We start from the raw sequence: 15,030 nt of genomic DNA on the forward strand, positions 1-15,030 counted from the left end.
TAGCACCACTGCACTTAAAAACCATCTCTTGTTTCATTTACCTCTGAGATTTTGAAGTTGCATGTAGTTTCTTTCCACCCCCCATGTTATAAGGGATAATGAGTAATACAAAATAAAAAGTAAAAATAAGCAAACTCATTTCTGTTTTACTTAATTTTGCCTCTTTAAGTATAACATTCTATTACTACATTTCTGGAGTCCTTTTCTTAGCATATGATTTTCTAAAAAGGTATGTAGTGACTGAAAATTCAAAGGCAATTAGAGGGATAGCAAACCAGTATTGAAATCATCTTAGTTTTGTTTAAGTATGCGTGGTATTTACTTCTTAAAGAATCAAGCTATAGGTTGGGCATGTAGCTTAGTGGTAGGATGTTTGCCTAGCATATCAGAGATCCTGGGTTTGATCCCCAGCACTGCAAGACAAAATCAAGCTATAATTCACATAACAGAAAAATTAATTCTTACATAAGATTGATATACAGAATGCTATCTTTATAGAAATTAATTTCCTCTAAGAGAGTACATAAAGAAACAGACCAGACACCTGCTAATCTATAAGGCCAAGATACCATTGAAAATGTAATAAATTCAAAATTATACTTTATGGGAACTCTGTTTTATATGCAGTTAGATGATGTCTGTTATCATTAAGGAGGTTGGGTTATAGTTTCCTGGGTAGGTATACAGATTCTAGGTCAGGGATGAATTTCTCTTGACCCTGTCGTGGGAATAATGCTCTTCCCTTCTCAGCTAATTTTTTTCCTGCATATAATTCAAAGGATTTGATAAAAGACCAAAAAACATAATTATCTTTGGGTCCTATATTAACTCTCTGATTCTAGACACACTTGGATGCTTCTCCAAGCCTGCTTAAAGCTATCTAAATTTAGGTAGAAATGCCAAGAATATTAAATTGACAAGAAATTTTAAAGATCTGTTTTTCCTTTTCTCAAAGATGGGTGGAATGGGAGGAAACCTTTGTTATAACAAGAAAGGGAAGTTATCTTTTGTTGGAGAAGGAAGGGTCTAAAGCTGAGAGTTACACGAGCTGTATGTGTAGATATTTACAAGTAATGAAGATTGTCAGTGTGTTGGAAGTATATGAATTAGAAACTACACTGAAAAATTGAATAATGATAGTTTCCTAATTTTAAAGGCCTGTATCAGGAAAGGTTTGAAGCACAAAACTGTACAGTTAGGAATATATTTGAATATATTTGAAATGGCGGAGTATTATCTTTAGCAGGAAAAGTATATAAATTCAAACCTAGTGAATAAAACTGGGAAAATAATGTTACTTATATTTTCCCAATAGGATGAGAAATGTCAGTCTTAAGAACTCTTCTGAATAAATATGCCATATGTATATTGTTAAAATTTTGTTATTGTATATTTAAAGTTGTGTTTATTTATATGTTACACTTAATAGGACTACAAGATCTCATTGCAAAATTGAAAATGAAATAGGATCAAATTCATCAGATAATCTAAAAAGAAACTATATATCTCCAGAAATGGTTGAAATGCAAAGCTCACTTTTACCTTTCAAGACCCTACAAAACGCTTGTACATCAAGGTCAGAAAGCAAGATTGATTTAACTAATAGTTCATCTGGTACTTCAGAACACATCACCAGACAACATAAAAACTTAAATACCATAAAGAAAAGAAATATGAGTTTTCGTGTTGCTGAAACAAAAGGTGATGAGAACAAACATGCTTCTTTTGCACCTTGTGATCAAAGAAATATAGATGATACCTTTGCAGAAGATCACAACACAACAGATCCTACACAGAAATCCTGTCTTTCAAACATAAATCCAGGAACTGATGACTGTCTTGTGCCTAATGCAACAATGTTCTCAAAGCCTGTTTTCCATTTTTTGAGAGAGATCCATACCAATCTAGAAATGAATGACACAGTCCTTGAATGTCAAGATAATGAAATGTTAAATTCATCTATTAAAAATTCTACATGCATCAGTTCTCCAGAACCCACACATATCCAGGGCAAAGTTTCTATTCTGCAAGAAAATAAAAAACATCCTGCAAAAACTGAGTCAGAGGAAAAATATATGAAGAATACATTGAAGCCCAGTATGATACCCTTTGGACAAACTGAAATTTTAACCCTTGATGTGAATCAAAGAGCAGAATACTCTCTTTCTGAACAACAAGATGAGGAGAATCCTAAAGTCCTGAATAAGAAAGGTGCCACATATTGGAATGAACTTCCACAGTCAGCATGTAACCCAATATACAATTCTTCTGAGCATTCATTTGGAGCCACCTCATATCCATATTATTCTTGGTGTGTCTATCATTATAGCAGTAGCAATGGCAATGCCATTACCCACACATACCAAGGAATAGAATCATATGAAGTATACCCACCTCCTTCTGGAATATTGACTACAGTTGCAAGTACTGTCCAAACCACACATTCTAATATTCTGTACTCTCAGTATTTTAGTTGCTTTGCTGAGCAGCCACAAGCAAATGCCTTTATGCCAGCGGATGGATGTTTTCAATCCCAAAGGCCTATTTCTTATAATTTTCAGCAACCTATTTTTTCACAGTATGCTTCTCATCAGCCACAAGCTGCATACCCTTATCCTCCTAATTCAGGTGTGCTTCAAGAAGTCCCTTGGATTTATGGTGAGTTTTGTAAGTTTTAATACTTGCCTCACTGAATGTTTTATTCTTAACTTTTGTACATTTATGTAAATGGAATTCACAATACACTTATATATATAGCAGTCATTTTCTGTGCAAATTTGTAGACTTATTCATTTGTCAGTTGAATTGTGTTATTGGGTGGAAATCTAGTTGTCAAAGATTAGAGAAAAAGAACAACTGGGTAATGTCACTAATGTGTCCTTCAGTAAAATCCAGTCTTAGTGAATGGTTAAGTAAGATATAGTGAAATCCATACAGTGATGCAACCATTAAAAGATTTATAAAAGTTTTTAATGCCATGATATATTTTTAAAACTGTGTATAATAATTGGAGGTAATACAGAGTTAAAAACCATGGTTGAGGCTGGGGATATGGCTCAGTTAGTAGAGTACTTGCCTTGCATGCACAAGGCCCTGGGTTCTATCCCCAGCACCACCAAAAAAAAAAAAAAAAAAAATTAGTTATTGGGCTGGGTTTGTGGCTCAGTCGTAGAGCACTTGCCTGGCATGTGTGAAGCACTAGGTTCGAGTCTTATCACCACATAAAAATAAATAAAAAAGGCCCATCAATAACTAATAAAAATATTTTAAAAAGAAAAAAAAAGGTTGAAAAAGAAACTTAAATCAGATAAACCATCCTTCTCTTCTATAGGTATTTTAGTATAATACAGTGATGTAAGTGAATGGAATTAATTGAAACATAATTGGTAAAATAACATTGTAGTTTAACCTCTGAAACTTGAAAATTTTCCTCTTTAAACACTTCACTCTGTAAAATATGACTAGAATATGTTTTTAATTAAATTTAAATGTGCATTTACTATAGTTAAAACAAAATTTAAAAATAATTATTCTGCAAATACAGTAATTAGGTACTAACCCAAGTATTTTCCCATTAGAGGTAAAAATGTAATTTAAATAATGATAATTATCTGTAATATCTTAGGGAAATTCAAGAGAATTGTTTTGATTTTAAACAGTTTTTCCCCAAAACCCTGACTACTCTTACAGATTAATAAGTAGAAAAAAAATTATTGGGAATCCATTTGTCTGAATTGAACAAACCTCATGTTCACATAGTGTATGTGTATGTGTGTTGCTAAGGATGAAACCCAGGACCTCACCCATACTAGGCAAGCAATCTACCACTGATCTACATCCCCAGCCCAACATAATTATGTTTGAAACTAAGAAATCTAATCACATTAGGACTTCTGCATTGAAGTGAGTACTGATTTTCTATAACCTATAGGATAAAATTCAAACACTTAAGCTTGGAATGCAGAGCTGTTCACAGTCCTTCATATCCAGCCTCATTTCATACCACTTCCACTTGCACAGTCAAACTTCATTGAATTTCTTAACTATTCTCCCATTCTGATACTTTTTGCATGCTCTTTCAGACTGATAGGACTGTGGGCACTGGGGTAGTTTTATAATAATCTGTTTCTTTTCCTTCTCTCCTTGTCCCAAATAAGTTTAAACAGGACAGAAATTTTTCACCTGAGGAATCCTGTAAAGTAAGGGAGGAAGAAAAAAGGGAGAAAGTATATGACTCCTTTTTTCCTTCATGATTAATTTGGGATACTATTGCTGATGCTGTAAAGATGAACACCAAGCATAGTAGATGTGGCAAACATCCAAATTAAATTAGAAAACATTTCTGAAATAGAAAATGTTCTCATTGTTCAGGATTTCTTGTGTTCTTAATTGCTAAGCCACATGTAATATTACAAAAGATCAATCTGCAATCAAATCCAGGTGTGATTCTCAAAAATTTTAAGTATTGGTTGGGCATGGTGGCACACACCCTATAATTCCAGCAGCTCTGGAGGCTGAGGCAGGTGGATTACAAGTTCAAAGCCAGTCTCCTCAACTCAATGAGGCCCTAAGCAATTTAGCAAGACCCTGTCTCAGAAAATAAAAAGGGCTGGTAATGTGGTTCAGTGGTTAGGTATCCCTGGGCTTAATCCCCTGGTACAAAAAAAAAAAAAATCTAATCCCAGCTATTCAGGAGTCTAAGGCAGAAGGCTCACAAATTCAAGGTCATTCTGGTCAATTTAACAAGACACTGTCAAAAAAGAAAAAAAAGAAAAGGGAGCCAGGTGCAGTGGCACAGCCCTGTAATCCCAGTGACCTGGATGACTGAGGCAGAAAGATTGCAAAGTTCAAGGCCAGCCTTAGCAACTCAACAAGACCCTGTCTCAAAACAAAAACTAAAAAGGTCTGGTAATGTAGCTCAGTTGTAACATGCTTACCTAGTATGCATGAGGTCCTGGAGTCCAGTGCCTGGTCCCTGGGGGGGGGATGGAAGGGAAGCAATTATTAGCACATATTTTAATTTTTATGAATGCAAATGATCCATCGATATTACCTCTCATACTTAGTGCATTCATTCTTAAAAAGATGTGAAAATCCCTTTGGTCCATTTATCACTGATTTGCTCACAATACCTATATATTTAACACCAGAAAATGGAACTCAAAGATGATGTTTAATTGAGCCCTGTGTGCCAAGCATTGCATTTAATTTTCACAGGATACCTGAGAGAGATGCAAAGACATTGTTCTTTTACTGATGAGGAAACTACTCCTCAGTAATTAAACAACTAGTAAGTTAAACAACTAGTTTAAACTAGTAAGTTAAACTAGTTAAACAACTAGTAAGGGACAGGAGGGCAGTTCAAACTCTGATGTCTTTGGGCTCTAACTTAATCTCAGGTTCTTTCTATTATCCTATTATATATCATTAGTCTACATCATTAATTTATATCTGATCTATTTCTTCCAGCTCCATGGCAACAGGAACAGTTTCAGCCAGGACATTGAAATCAATCTGACTACTGAAATAAAGGAGATTTAACAAGTTTTCAAAAAAATATTTTTACTTCCGTATTTTTTAATGTTTAACACTTTAAAATATGTAAATGGTGGTCTATTATAAAGTGCATAGTCCTTTATAAAATGTAAATACAATAATGTATCATGTAAGGCATGGAAATTAATTTCTAACATCTGAAATTCCAAAATTATTTCCACAGAGTTGTAAAGGGAGTTAATTCCATGTTTGAGGTTAATCAGTAGTGATAAAATCTTTAAAACCAAGTTTTTGTTTGTTATTTTTTTAATAATTTATCATGTTGTGGCATTTTATTGAGCTGAAAGAAATTTTTTTCTTGACTTGGTCATCAAACCAACAATTTGATAATTCTTGACATTTTGTTCATATAATTTACAATTCTGTGTTTGTGATTTCCTTTGATTTTAATATTTTATAATTTTTACTTGTAAAATATTCCTAAATAGAAATACTGGTTTGCATATTTCGGTGTTTCCTTGAGTAGAGACTTTTTACAAATTTTATGTTGGAATGGTAGTTCATTACATTGGAATTAATGCAATTCTGATAACTTTTTCCACAAGATTATTTATTTTGTATTTGTACTTCACAAATTTAAATGGCTCTTTAAATGATTTTGTAGCAAATAATAGGGCATGTTTATGCTTATACAGTTAGTTGAGCCATATTGCAATAATTTAAATACTGCATGAATACAGAGTTTTTAATACTCTTGGCATAGTTTTTTTCCCAACATTCTGCAAAAGTAAACAATTTCTTAGTAATAATCATCATAGGACAGTTGAATGTAGTAACTACCATCTTGAGCAATATGTCTGCTCATACATTATTACCTTCCTTGCTCAGCAGCCAATCCTGATTTCTTTTAAGATCCTAATCAAAAAAAAGCCCTCAGAAGTGACAGACCTTTCTCAACTTTTAGTTAGCCCTAAAATGTGACATGAGATTTGCTTTAACTGAATCTAACAGCCAATAAAACTTCAACATTTTTTCAAATTTCTGTTAAACTTTCTATGTTATCTGGCATAGGCCTTTAAAGAGTATAATTTTGCCTTGTTCAGTGCAGAGTAACTCATTTTCAATTGAGAAAGCCACTAAGAACCCCCAAGATAAGCCCGTTTAGTCACATCAACAATAGGATGGGATTTTGAATATTTAGGATTCTCTAACAGGGATCTTTAAGAGGAGAAAGTCAAGCAGAACTGTAGCCAAAGAAAATAAGGAATTTTTAAAAATTATGTAATTAAAATAACATTTTTTTTAATTTGTCAAAATCAGAACTCCTGAACCAGATATGAAAGCAGTAATATTAACTGTTATTCAAAAAATAACTCTATCTCAGACATTTTATTTATGTTTGGCTATGGGAAGACATCACAAAGTTTATTATTAAAAATATTTCTACAATACAAGGTAAACCAAAAGTTAGATATTCTAGTTAAATGCTCTTTAAACAACCTTCAGATTCTGTTGAAAATTGTCTTTATAATATTGGTATTTCATAGGTTTTTATAATTTCTTAACACCTCATCTAATCATTTACATTAAAAAATTTGTACTTTGACAAAATTTGAAAAACTGGAGTATTTTCTTTTTTTTACCCTAAAGTACATTGTTTTGACTTTAAAAATGAAACAAATTATAATTGATCAAACATATAAGCCAAAAAAAACCTTGCTTATTTGCAATTATTGTTTCAAAACTTGAAGAATTATTTGAATAAACTGGATTTCTAATTTCAGAGTTCTTTTTCTTTGTGTCTCTTGAAAAGCTAATAAAAATATGAATGGTCCTTGGTTTACATACTCTTACTACATGAAAAACAACCCACAAAGAGCTGCCTCCACTAGATATTTAAATAAACTTCCAGACTACCTCATTTCTAAGTTGTTTAATATACATGCATTTTAAATCTGTGTATATATCCAAAACTAATATTGATGGAGGACAGTTGAGGCTATGTCTTTTTCGTAGACATTACTTAAGAGTGATGATTTGGAGGCTTCAAAAGAAAAGTTAAAGCCTCCATATTCTTCAAATACTTTAGGAGAAAATCATTTTACTTACATTCTTGCATATGTGGTATTTTTAAACCATTAGATTTTTTTATAGGCATGGTTTTCAGTTCATATGGCATTAATATTGCTTGAATAACAGTAAATTCTCAGTTATTCATGCAGTTAGAATTATGGAGGAAGAAAATTAAGTTACTGCCATATGTAGTGGTCCACACCTGTAATCCCAGAGGCTGAAGCAGGAGGGTCAAGAGTTCAAAGCCAGCCTCAGCAAAAGTGAAGGCGCTAAGCAACTCAGTGGGACCCTGTCTCTAAATAAAATACAAAAATAGGGCTGGGATTTGGCTCAGTAGCCGAGTTCTCCTGAGTTCAATCCCCAGTGCCACCACCACCCAAAATTGAATCCTCTAAGACGAACATTTTAAAAATTATTTCTGACAAGTACAACTCAAAGAGCAGTAACTGCAGATTCCTGGTTAGCAATTGCTAATGATAAAGGGAAGCTGAGGTTGGTTGTTGATTACTAACACAACATGGACAGGAAAATTTTCTAAGGATATAAATCCTATTCATTCCTTGTTGTGTAAGTCCTGTCTGCTTTATTGTTACATATTATTTTGAAACATAACAATATCTTTTATTTTGTAAGAAGTTTCCATTGAAACATCCTGTGGAATTATTAATCTCAAAATATTGCATTCTAATTTGTTGGGAAACAACATTTATCTTTAGGTTTGTTACTCTTATTTTTAATGTCTTATTTTCGCTAAGAATAATTTAGGAATATGACAGACCAATTTTTTATAATTTTACTTAGTTTTGTAGTGTTGAGTGTTAAACCCTGAGCCTCATGCATACTAGATGAGCACTCTACCACTGAGCTACATCCCCAGCCCTTTTTAAAAAGGGTCTCACTGAGTTGCCTAGACTGCCCTTGTGAATCCTCCTTCAGCCTCTTGAGTAGCTGGAATTACAGACAGATGTTGTCACACATAGCTTCTATTTCTGTTTCTAAAATGTGAATGATAGTCTGCTTTGGAAGAGGGTCTAAATCAGTTGAATATTTGGTGAATTAAAGGTACACTTACATTCAGTTAGCAGTTATTCCTTATCTGACTTGGGCTAAACATATGCTATTCTGCTTGTGGGTATGTATTACAACTAATCTTTATATCAACCCTATAAAAGGAAGTATTTGCTTATTTTATAAATTCATTTAGAAAGCCCCTCAAGATATTTTTGCACTTAAGGTCATTTTGTGAACAACAGTTAACTTCAAGTATCATTGGTTTGAAAATAATGTCAAATCAGATTTAAATCTTGTTACTTTTTTATTAAGTTCCTAACAATGGCTTATGCATCTGATACATTTCTTCATTGGAAATTTGAGTATGGCACCCAGTGGTGGATCACACCTGTAATCCCAGTGATTTGGGAGGCTGAGGCAGGAGGATCACAAGTTTGAGGCCAGCCTCAGCAAATTATCAAGGCTGTAACCAACTTAGCAAAACCCTGTTTCAACACTAAAAAAAAAATTTAAAGGTTTAGGAGTGTAGGCCAGCATTAGAACAACCTGGATTCAATCCTAGTACAACAAAAAGTAAATAAAGTAAAAATCAAATACAGGATTGGGGGCTTAATTATAGCATGTGCAAGGCCCTGGGTTTGATTCCCCAACAAAGCAAAAAAATTAGAAGGAATAAAATTTGAATAGTGTTCAGAAAAACAATACATTAATTTGATATTTCTTCATGTTTGCCTAAGATAACAATTTTCTGCTGTGTGCATAGAAATAATTGTAGTCTTTTGATTAAGATTATTTTAATTAAGAGCCAAATGAATTCTGTATGTTGGGAGTTATGAAAACCAAGTGATTGACTCCCAGTCTACTGCTTTCCAACTGAAGTGTTTTGAAACCAAGTCTGATTATTAATGGAAACATCATTTTGCTCAAGATTGACTCTGTCCCCACTTTACCTCTTATCATGATATTCTGAAGCTTACTCTGCCCCACTTCCCTAGGAAGTTCTCTTTCTATCTTCCTTCCCTCATGATTTTCAGACCACGCCTGTGGCAGTTTCCTAGAACTCATTCCCACTTTCTTCGCCTTTTTTACAGCAAACTACATCCAGTAAAACTATGTTCCAAATATGTCATCTATTGAAATTGCACACACAGCTTGCTGAATCAGCTGTGTCCTTTTTGTGGTCTCTTACCAATTTTTCAGGTCAAAATATTAGGACAAGCTAAAAACAAGTGTCTTTCCCTGCCTGCTGGGTTCTTGATCCAAGAAACTGCAGTATTGAAAAAGTATTTCCTATAATCTGCTGTCACCTTTCAAATGGACAAGTAGAAAATGTGTTAGTGAATAATATTTCACTATATCAAATGTTTTGTTTCAATGTATCAGTAAAAAATAATTCTCAAAAATTTGAACACAGGAATGATTATAGTTTGCTTAAAGATAAAATGAAAATCTCTAACAGTATAAATACACTGTCAAGTTAGGGACAGCAAACGTCTGCTGCTGAACTCCACAATATGATGGGCATTTGGGCAGAAAAATCAGTTGAGACATTTCTGACTTTAAAGAGAGCTTATAATCTGAAGAGTGGGAAAGGCATGTAGAAACCAACCATTCAAGTAAGTAGTCCTGTACATGCTAATGCTTGGTGTTATAGGTCTTAAAGAGGATGACCTATAATTCATTCTGGTGGATGCAGGAATACTAAGAATGAGACAAATCTAAACTGAATATTGAACAATATATTCAAGTTAACATGCTGAGATGGTAAAAGTAAGATCTGTAGAAGGAGAAGACACAGGAATATGTAAAAATTATTCCATTGATTTATGTAGTTGGTACATTTAACATGGGGAAGTGAGAGGGATATATCATTCCTCATCTCCTATGAAATGTAATAATTAGACAATGTAAACTGCATATTCCTGACAAGATTGCAACCTAGCATATCATTCTACCATTATTCCTTGGCTGAACTGCATTTTACTACAGAAGTGCAAAAGAAGTACAGGCATATCCCACAGGACACATCCCTGGTTAAAGTCTTCCTGGCAGACTACTTCCTGACTTCAGTGCTGGAGATTGAACCCAATGAACACATAAGCACATGTTCTACCATTGGGCCACCCACCCTGCCACAACACTTGATTTGTGTGTGTGTGTGTAGCAGGAGAGGGGAGTGTATTTTACGATACACATTAAAAAATTTACTATCTTACCCATTTTAAGTTTATGGGTCAGTAGTGTATGAGTACATCCACATTGTTATACAACCAATTTCCAAAACTTTTGCATCCTGAAAAACTGAACCTCTGTACCCATTAAACAACTTCTGATCTCCATAGAGGCTGCATTATTTTGTATTCCTGTCAACAGTGTGTGAAAGTTCCAATTTCTCCATTCCAAAATATTTTTCCTTGATAACAGCCACTGTAATGGATGTAAGGTTTTGATTTGCATTTCCCTGATGATGATTTTTTTTTTTTTTTTTTTTTTTTTTGCTAAATATGGTTGTCTTTATTTTCTTTTTCCTTGCCCAGCCCTATCTAAACATAAAATAAAACTACAGGACTGAAACTAACAACCCATTAAAATCAGCATTAAGTTATGAAAATCATAAAGCTTTTTTTTTTTTAAGTAATTAAGGGTAGTTAAATTATTTAAAGTATACAAAGTCCAAACAGCTGGGGGTAAGGTCTCCAGGAAGGCTTCCCAGGGTAAGAGAGAGGACCAAAGGAAAACCTTGCAGTTTGAAAGACAAAGGGAACACATGACATCAAAGTGCAGGCTAGAATTTTCACTTCGAAGAAAATAACATTTCTGAAAACATTTATAAGAGCAACAATAGCACCTGCACAGGGGGATTGTGAAGAAGATTGCTTGTAGAAAATGGAAGCAAATCTTTACATTAAAATGAGACAAGTGCTGAACTTAACTATGTTAACTATGATAGTGTGTCTACTATGGATATCAGATGGTTAAAAGCTGGTAAAAGGTAATGATTCTAAAAGAAAACAAAAACAGCATTGACCTTTTTTCTACCTAGCCCAGACCTCATTCATTTTGTGCACTATAAAGAGTGAGGCTGGGGATGTGGCTCAAGCGGTAGCGCGCTCGCCTGGCATGCGTGTGGCCCGGGTTCGATCCTCAGCACCACATACAAACAAAGATGTTGTATCCACCGATAACTAAAAAAATAAAATATTAAAATTCAAAAAAAAAAAAAAAGAGTGAGATGTGAGGTGTTTTATCATTATCAAATGCTGCATCAAAATAGATGATTTTTCCCATGTGTTTTTCCACTATAAAGACATCTATGTTTACTTATGGACAAGCTTTAAAAAGATGTCATTTTGGTTTTCAACACATATAAACAGTTATCAAAATCTCAAATAAAAATGCTGCCGTGGCTCAGACCTTGGCCTGCTAATCTGCGTGCACAACTCTTCTGACCCATGCAGACACAGGCACATGGAGCTTTTTCCTTTTGGCTCCCCAATCCATACTCATAGGCCTTGTGTAATAGAGGCTGTCATGCATGGACTGCCCCCATGCAGCCCTTAGGCCTCGGGCTGGCGAGATGGCAGTTGGGTGCCCTAGTGCTAACAATGCAGGATAAGGTTAGCTTATTTAGCATGGAATCCAACAGAAAGTTGAGCTGCATGATGATCCCTTTCAAAAGGCTTCATGGGAGTCTCTCCTTTTGTAGAGCATGAAATGAGTTTGGGTTTGTTTCATTTTTGTTTTAAAGAATTGATCATCCACAGGCTTCATGATAAACTGTCCCAGGCTGAGTTTTAATAGCTCCTTAGCTATCCAAGATTAATGCCTGATTATCTTTTCTTTACTATGGGTTTGATTTTTTTTTTCCCCTAGGGCCATAAAGCTCAGGAAGGGTTCATAATCCCATCTTTAAATGTGCCTACTCAATGTAGTATGAGCAAACTAGAAAAAGAGGATGGAATCTCCAGTGTCCTCTTTGAAATCAATTAGATCAAATCAAGATAATTTCACACAAGTTTTCCATTGCCATTAGAAATTGTGATTTTTCCAAAGTGAATATTCTGAATATATTTGTTCTGCTAGGGAGGCTCTACCCCACTTTTTGCTAAGTATTTGCTTAAATACAGGTCTTCTGACCCTTTGTTCAAGTATAGTTTTGTTTAGCTTTATTGAGGAGACTGCATCATGAACCCAATTTAAGAGATTGTACTGAATTGGCCCAGTGAATATTTTGCCCTGCACTGTTATGTCATGCTGGGTTCTAGGAAGTGAACGAAAGTTTGACACTGGCACTGGAGTAACCCTCATCACTCCCAATACTCTGCAAGCTGCTGTGGTCATCAATGTCACTGATGCTGGTGGTACTTATATTGTCCACTTCTCCATGGGAGAACTCTGTGCTTTCAACATCCGCTTCAATCTCCTCTGGCTCTGAATCAGAACGTTCTGAAGAAATAGTTGATCCAATGCTGTCCATTCGTATTCGTTCCATTTCTTGAGGACCCTGCAGCTGTTCCAGTCGCAGCTTTAAAAATCTCTGTTCTCTTTCCAAGTTCTCAAGCTGGTGCTGGCTTTTCCTTTCAACTTCTAAAAGTTTCTTGATGTGTGCTTTGGCTTTATTGAGCAAACCAAGTGTTTTGTGCCTGGTGCAGTCTGGTCCTAGTGGAATCAGAACTTTTAAGCGTTCTAAACACAGGCGCAGATGAGCTCGTCGGTTTTTTTCCAGCTCATTATGTGTGGATCTGTTGGCAGTGCTGGTGGTGCTGCTCCCGCTGCTGTGTTTCTGTGCCCGGCTCAACCTCCGTGGGGGCTTTGAATGCTGTAGCCGGGGGTTCGGCATGGAGGGGAATGATGAGGCGTAGCCATGTTCACACTCTCGCTCCCGGCGCTCCAAAACTCGGCGGCCTCCAGCAGGCGCTGCACGTAGATCATCCGCACCCGCTCCATGGGCACCGCGGGTGGCGACCCGGCTACTCCGCGCTCCTGTCCCTGGCCGACAGGAGGCGCCGCAGGCGGCTACAGCCCCGCGCCGTCCGGGGACAAGTGCGTCGCGTGGGCGGGCCAGCCCGGCCACGGCTCGGCGCGCTCTCCGCCGCCCCCGCCGCCTCCGCCGCGCCCGCCGCGCAGCCTGCAGCCCGCGCGCGGTTTGTTTACCTCTCCGCGCGAGCACGGGGGAGGCGCGGGAGCAGCGCTCTGGCCCGCCTCCTCCCTCCCTGATGATTCTTGAGTTTCAATTCCTAAAGTTCAGACCTGTCCCTCCATACACTTTCCAAATTGTTTAATATTGGCAAAATATATGTCCCCCAAACTCAAAACAACATTTTACCAATGTTACTTAAGGAAGATCATGTGTTCCAAATAAAAATGGTAGAATATTAGAATCCATATGGACATTTATTTTAAAAGTGTCTTAAGTATCAAAAGCCAGATTGGTATCTTGGTATTGCAGTTAATGTTGAATGTAAAGAATTTTCTCCACATTTAATCTTTCATGTGTAGTTTATATTTGCTTAGTATGTTTCAAGCCCCATTCCAGTTGATAATATATTTAAGAAAATTGTGGAGAAGGAAACAAAAAATAAACTCAATATGAAAGATAACATTCTTCTAGGACTGGGGGTGTAGCTCAGTAATGGAATGCTTGCTTTGCATGCACAGACCCTCAGTTCAATCCCAGCACTGCCAAAAAAAAAAAAAAAAATGCTGCATAAAAAGCTACTGACCATTAAAACTATATCGCTTGATAATCAGAGAACTATTATAAGCACTTACATTCAAATATGTTTTATGTACATGGTTAATTTCTTTTTTGGTAACACCTCAGAAAGTTGACTAAATTTGAAGTTAACAAGCATTACAATGTTTCCCATTTAAAAATTAAGAAGTGGCACTTCCACGGATTCCATCTCTTGGGTCCCCTTCTTCCTCCGGGAGAAGTCTTTTCTGCTGTCCTTTAATAAACTTCTACTTTCCACTCTGAAAATAAAATAAAATAAAAATTAAGAAGTAGATCCTGTTCATGCATGACTGGTTTTCAGGAAAGAATTACTGCCTTGGGACTGGGGATATGGCTCAAGTGGCTCAAGTGGTAACACGCTGGCCTGGCATGCTCCAGGCGCTGGGTTCGATCCTCAGCACCACATAAAAATAGGGATGTGTGTCCACCGAAAACTGAAAAATAAATATTTTTAAAAATTCTCTCTCTCTTCTCTCTCTTTAAAAAAAAAAAAAAAAAAAAAGAATTACTGCCTTTAAAAGGGTGACACCTCTATTTGGATCTGAAGAACAAAAAAAGTAAATAGTTATTTTTAAATAGTTACACACTTACAGAACAATTTGGAAAATATTTCTTTTGAAATATTTAAGTTGTTGACTGGATGACACACCATCCCTGAATACTTTAGTGCGTGTTTTCTACAAAGAAGGTAAGTCTCCTACTTAATAATATGA

The 15,030-nt window shown here is 35.7% G+C and overlaps 1 protein-coding gene and 1 pseudogene across 1 annotated transcript in view; one reads left to right on the top strand and one right to left on the bottom strand.

Moving 5' to 3' along the window:
• The window catches only part of Tex15 (testis expressed 15, meiosis and synapsis associated), a 55,738-nt gene extending 50,231 nt beyond the window's left edge, over positions 1-5,507 (top strand). Inside the window, exons 8-9 of the mRNA XM_076855280.1 lie at positions 1,430-2,658; positions 5,470-5,507. Of these exons, the coding sequence (XP_076711395.1) occupies positions 1,430-2,658; positions 5,470-5,507 (1,267 nt within the window). The remainder of the gene's footprint in view (positions 1-1,429; positions 2,659-5,469) is intronic.
• Positions 5,508-12,749: 7,242 nt separating this feature from the next.
• LOC143396588 (max-interacting protein 1 pseudogene) lies at positions 12,750-13,606 on the bottom strand (annotated as a pseudogene).
• Positions 13,607-15,030: the final 1,424 nt, after the last annotated feature.

Source organism: Callospermophilus lateralis, chromosome 4, assembly GCF_048772815.1.
Source record: "Callospermophilus lateralis isolate mCalLat2 chromosome 4, mCalLat2.hap1, whole genome shotgun sequence".
Taxonomy (NCBI): domain Eukaryota; kingdom Metazoa; phylum Chordata; class Mammalia; order Rodentia; family Sciuridae; genus Callospermophilus; species Callospermophilus lateralis.